The 6,120-nt window shown below is 45.6% G+C and overlaps 1 protein-coding gene across 1 annotated transcript; it reads left to right on the top strand.

The window, feature by feature from the left end:
• Positions 1–1,351: 1,351 nt before the first annotated feature.
• Positions 1,352–5,485, top strand: LOC119223743 (transmembrane protein 26). The gene is made up of 4 exons (XM_037481149.1): positions 1,352–1,545; positions 2,962–3,106; positions 3,592–4,147; positions 5,394–5,485. Exons 1-4 carry the CDS (start codon positions 1,352–1,354, stop codon positions 5,483–5,485), a joined length of 987 nt encoding a protein of 328 aa, XP_037337046.1.
• The last annotated feature ends 635 nt before the right edge of the window (positions 5,486–6,120 follow it).

A 6,120-nucleotide genomic window follows, 5' to 3' on the forward strand; every position in this document is an offset into this window, starting at 1 on the left:
CCGGACTGACACTGGCCTTGTCAAAGTGTGTGACCGCTCGTTTTTTTGACGTTTTCTACTGCTGCACCATCCGAGAACGTTTGGGGAATACACTGAAGAATCGGATCTCCACCAATCTCAGCGAGGAGTCCTGCTTTTTCTGTAGGTCTGTAGGTCTGCATGCAATCGCCCCATGGACATAGCATTAATTATCATCAGGGCATATAGACATTTTGTTCTTTCAAAATAAAGACAGGTCTTTGTAATTGAAGACTGATTAAATATATGATATGCAACTTGTTTATTTATGGATTTAATAATAGATAATAAGGCGTTTGCATTATTTTTCCTATTGCTTTTGACTTGTTAAATAGGGAAAGCTGTGAACCTTTTTTATTATTAACTATTCAGTGAAACTCTCCATTTGTGGTAAATGTTCTATTGTGACGCTGCTCTTAAGAACTTAGGTTTATGCACAGTATTAGTTAAATGTGTGAGGGGAACATGATGGAGACTGGATAATTTTTTATTATGGCATGATAAGGACATTACAACTTTTAAAAATTTGTTTGGATAACTGTTCCACCCGTATCAATTACAATTGAACAAATAAAAAATCTTGGGGAACAAGAAAAGGTTATGCTTTACAACCAAAGTCCCTGGCTGGAGTTGAACTGAATGGAATGTATTTGAACAACATGTCTCCAAGTCATCACATTAATCCAGAGATCAGATTTAAGAGAACCCATGCAAAGCCTCCAGGAGATATTTAACCTGCTTACTAATCGCTGCTTGCTTTGAATTCCCCCAAAGATCAGAAGCTTTTATCCTGAACCAACTAATTGACAGTGAGGACTGTTTGTACACACATATTATGCAATTGTTATTTATAATTAAAGCTCACCCGGGAGGCATAACTTCTAAGTATAGCATTTCTTGTTGTATGTTTGATTTTTGTCTGCCTAACTGACCATTCTTTGTGAGTTTAGTACTTCAAATGTATTGCAAATTGGGCCTTTGGTAATGGTGTACTCTGGAAATGCCTTAAATATATTGCAGTTGAACTAAATGATAAAGGCCTTTGTCGTTGAAAATTTTAAGAGCTTGTAAACTACAGTTGTGTCAAAGTTTTGCAAAAATTCTTTCAAAGCCTCAGCCTTCACTAATATTTCAAGAATGATCTGTTGCACAGCAAATGTGGCATAGTTTATTTTACCCTACATTATGTCCTTGTAAGTTAGTATCAAACAAACAACGAACAACTTCCATCCAAACTCACTTCAGAACTGTAATTTTTGAAAAACATGTGTCCATCATTTAAAGTAAGTGGCACTGCATAACTATCCTCTCCACAGGCTTTCTGTGGCGCACAATGTGTCGGCTCCTGGACGTCCTGCTGGCTTTGCTGAGTCGTTTCCTGTTCGTGGTCCACGGGGTGGTGACGGTGTGGCGTGTGGTGGCGGTTAAAGAGGAGCCACTTTATTGGCTGCTGCTGACAGGCGTAGCCCTGCTGGGCGTGGAAATGGCCGTCACTCTGAAGTGTACCCAAAACGCAGAGTGGAAATGGTAACATTTAGGTCCTTTTGTGCCCAGATTAGACCTTTATGCAAAAACTGCATTGTCTGCAGCCAATACGAATGAGGCTGTATTAGCTATGCTGCTGTGCTAGAAGTCTTTTTGCCGGTATATTTGCCATATAACAGTCATTCTGATGGAAGACAGAAGAAATAAAGGTCACCAAACTCCTTTGATTTTTATAATCTGTAGTCTGCAAAAGCCTCTAGAAAACTTCACAGCAATCCCCAGTTACCCCAGAGATATTTCAGTTTGGACCAAACAACCAACAAGCCATTCTCATCAATCCATGCTAGAATGACTACAGAGTTGCCTGCATCCATGGCAGACAATGCCAATAACATTATACACTGATCCATTCGACCTAACCGACCTGCAGAGGAACTCAGAGGAATTAATGTGTGGTACTCATAATATACAACAAAAAAAGGTAGTCCGAAATATAATACCTGGGATTACTGGATTTCCCATAATGCAACGCCATAGTGGGTCTTTCTTAGGCCATGCAGGGCTGGTGAAGGAAGCCAAATGAACCGTACAACATTTCCAGCTGTTTCTAAAAAGCGACACAGAAGACATTGTACAGCTTTTCAGAGGCTCATCAGATATAAACTATCCTGAATCTGCTTCAGCTATGATAAGCAGAAATGTCTTTCTAGGCAAAATGTATCATTTACAAACCACTTATTTTTAATTTGCAAAGCAGGGACATGAGGATTAAGGTGTGAGGGATGTGAATGGTGAGTAAACAACTCCCTCTGCTAATGTTGGTGAGAGGCAGCTTCTCTGCGGCCTATAATATTCTGTGCCACTAGTCTCTTTCTCTCTAACTGTATATCAAAAACAAATCTATTCCTCAGCGGTGTCACTGCTCTGTGTTTTCTCTGAGCTTATGTTCTGAGCCTGACATCATGCCTCTGTCACTGTCTCTCCTTTCCAGTGGTGGAGAAAATGTCCGCTGCTGGCTCAAGCCGTTTTTCTGTCCGGCTGGATTCAAAAAAGAAAAACAATCATTTGAAAAAACCTAAACTGACACCAGCCTATATTACGCAAGTCTCAAAAGGATATGAGCATTTAGTGTCACACCTCGTTCCACATCAAGCTCATTCGGGAGCTCCGTGACACATACAGTGAACATCCCCGGACACAAGCTTTCTTCAGGCCTCTCTCTTTCTCACCGAGTCTTACTTTGAAGTCCTCTTCTCGTAGAGAAGGCTTTGCACTGTCAAGAGGGATTTGCATATATGATGAGAATAATTGCCTCTCTGAAATTCGATGCTTCTTTTGGAAAAAAAAACACTTTTTTTCTCCTTAAGCGGGTGGCAATGAAAAAAATAAATAAGAAAAAAGGATGTCCCTTAAAATAACTTCCCCTCCCCCGCCCCTCCTTTGGCGGCTGTCTTTCAGGTTCTCCCCCATGGTTTTCCTCTACCTCAGTACTGTCATTCCGTCCATTTGGTTCCTGGAGCTGAGCCTGCTGCAGTCCAAGCTGCCTGTCAACAATTCCTCAGGCCCCGAGCTCCCTTTGCTGGCTCGCCTCCCGATCACCGCGGTAGGCGCCCCGCCACAAAGCGGCGCTCCACGCCTCACCCTCCACGCAGCCGCATCCAAGCAACACCTGATAGCAGATCAGATTTAAATCAGGCAACGGGGCGGATGAACTATTAGTCGCGGGAAATGTGTAATTGAAACAGTGAGATGAAGTCCAGATAGGCTCCTGCTCGAAAGAACTCTCAGATCTCTCCCCTTCCGGGGTGAGTTTAGTGGCGTTTCTTTCAAGTAGGATTTGGGAACTTTTTTGCCCCCTAGCTGCGCTGGAGGCCGGGCGGCAGCTTTTGAAAGTGGTAGACGGAGTGTTTTGCTAATGTTGTGTAATGTCAAGGGGTGCTGTCAGGATAAACCTCATTATCCCCGACGCAAATAACAGTATCTCAATGGGTGATTGGATCAGAGAAAGCCAATCCAGATGCAATTATTATCAAACTGTGAAAAAGGATTAGTTAAACTTGACTAAAATGTGTGTGGCTGTGTTCTCAGGCCATCGTGGAGCTGGACCCGGAAAACTGGGTGGCCGGCCTCGAGCAGACCATGCTCATAGTGTTGGTTCTGGGTCGCTGGCTGATGCCCAAGGGGGACATGTCCCGCGACCAGCTCTCCCAGCTGCTCATGGTCAATGTGGGACTGGGCGCCGACATCCTGGACATCTTTGACACCTTCAAGGAAGCCGAGGTCAAAACCAACCAAACGGTCGTCTACATGGGCCTGGGCCTTTTTTCATGGGCGCTGATGCAGTTTCCTCTGGTGCTGACCCAGACTCAACTCCCAGAGGGGGAGCTTCCACAGAAGAGTGGGAGCTGTGTCACCCGCCGCCCTGCTCCTCCCGTCACCTCTGCCTCCTGCTGCTCCAACGAAGTGTGGAGCTTGCTGCTCACTGTGGGACTCCAGGACGGCCCGTTTCTGATTTACCGGCTGTACCTGATGCTCCAAGAGCAGGTGCTCAACCAGCTCATGATCTTCTTCACCTGCAAAAACATCCTCATAGTCCTCTTGGAGCTATACAGGATTTTTGTGGTGCAGTGTGAGCAACGCTCTGGTGATTCGGAGTTGGGGAGGTGTTCTGCTCTGGTGCAGCAGTGTCAAACCCGGAGGGAGGATGAGGAGGCGGAGGAGGACGAAGAGGAGGACGAGGAGGAGGAGGGAACAGGTGGAGAGCAGCCGAGCTTTCATACCGACACGGAGAGGGGTACTGAGAGAGAGGAAGATCAGAAAGGTGTACAAGGTTAAGAAAAGCCCAAAATGCAGCGAGGCACGACTCTAGCCCTCCGGAGGGGGGGGGGTGCGCAAGGACGCCTTTCACACACCAAGCAGGAAAGTCTAAATCTTTTGCATCTCAAGCATTCTCAGAGACTCAGAGGCTCTCTGGAGGTTCAAGGAATAGAAATAGAGCACAATAGTAGAGAACGAGTCCCCATTGAAAAGATCAGAGAGGACATTTTGCAACCCTCTTTTGAAGAAAACGATAACTCTAGAAGTTCTACACAAACTACAAAAATCTCTTGGATTCATGAGACCAGTGAGCAGATAGCTGGAACCAAATCACGTTGCCTTGTGCTCAATTTCTTTAATCAACAGCAGCTTGTGGCTCTCATTACGCAGTGCATGTGTTTTTTTTTTTTGTATAACAATTGTAATGATGTGGGGTTTGACAGTCGACACTAAACAGATCTAATTCATTCGGTGGACTAAGATGACAAAAGCATGCCCTCATGAACCTTTCTTAATAAAGATGCTTCGGAAAAGCAACATGCTGTTTTTTTGGTTGTTGTTCTTTTACTCTGATCACCATGAGATGGCAGTGTTGCCAAGTCAACCAATGCGCGACACACATGCACATTGTTGACTTGACTGGAACATGAGTGCCTGGTACATGGAAAAAAAATCAGACCTGTGAGCAAGCAACACGGTAGCGCAGCTGCAGTACCGAACTTCCTCAATTGTTTACTTCATACATGAAAATCGTCTCCATGGAACCTCTCCTCTGATGCAATGAGGAAATAAGGCATTTGATGAAATCATTTCAAAGATATAGTCACCTTCCGGGTGCGGCTTTTGCAATAAACATTCAGATGAAGACAATCTAGAGACATCTCAAACAGTATAACAAGTGGGAGGAGAGTGAAGAGGTTTGCTTCATTTTCCGAGGTTCATTTTCCTCTAGAGCACAATCAGCCCTGTTCGAGAGCTCAGTGCATTTTTATTATGCCTGAAAAAGCACACTCGTGATTACGTGGGAGTTGTTCAAGTTTAACATGATTCGCCCTCCCTTTTTCTCTTCCGAGAGATGGAAGGGGCTTTTGAGATGCATACCTCCGCAGCGGACAAAAGCAAGAGGCTCTTTCGAGAGCCCACGAGGGCCGAGAAAATTGTTTAAGCCGAAGCTCTCGGTCTTGAGTTTCGCTGCTACTTTGGAGTGGGAACAAGCAACCCCCCCCCCCCCCCCTCCTCCCTCCTCCCTGCCCCATCCACTCTCACCTCAATCCAGACAATCCCTCTCCTGTCAAACCAGGGTTTAGATGCAGCCCCTCTGGTACTTGTCCCTCGTTGCGTTGGAAGAGCAGCGCGTGGCGATTCAAACGGAGGCCTTTCCCGCCCTGCCCTCGTGAAACATAAGGAGTAAATGGAGGAGAATGGTGTATTTGCGTGTGCGCCCTCCCTTCGGATGGACGCGCTCGATTGAACGGGAATACGATCGAGAGTTTCTCGAGTCAACGACAGTGGGCTTCTTTCAGGAGATTCTCTGGAGAGCACCACTTTATTTCCCTGCCTTTTCATCTCTGTGCGCGGCACTTTGGTCTAAATTATTGATGGTGGAGCCAACTAGTAATAGAAGGGAGAGAAAAAAAAATTAATGTAAAGTCCCCATTGAGATGTCGAGTACAGGCTAATGCTCGATTCACAAAGTCACTCCCAAGCAAATGACATCGGGCGCAGCAAAGACGCGGAGGGGGCGAAGCCGGGGGTTCGCGAGAATCCGCTATTCGCGCGACAACGGGGGATGTGGGCAAT

This window comes from Pungitius pungitius, chromosome 1 (assembly GCF_949316345.1).
Source record: "Pungitius pungitius chromosome 1, fPunPun2.1, whole genome shotgun sequence".
In the NCBI taxonomy this organism is placed as follows: Eukaryota; Metazoa; Chordata; class Actinopteri; order Perciformes; family Gasterosteidae; genus Pungitius; species Pungitius pungitius.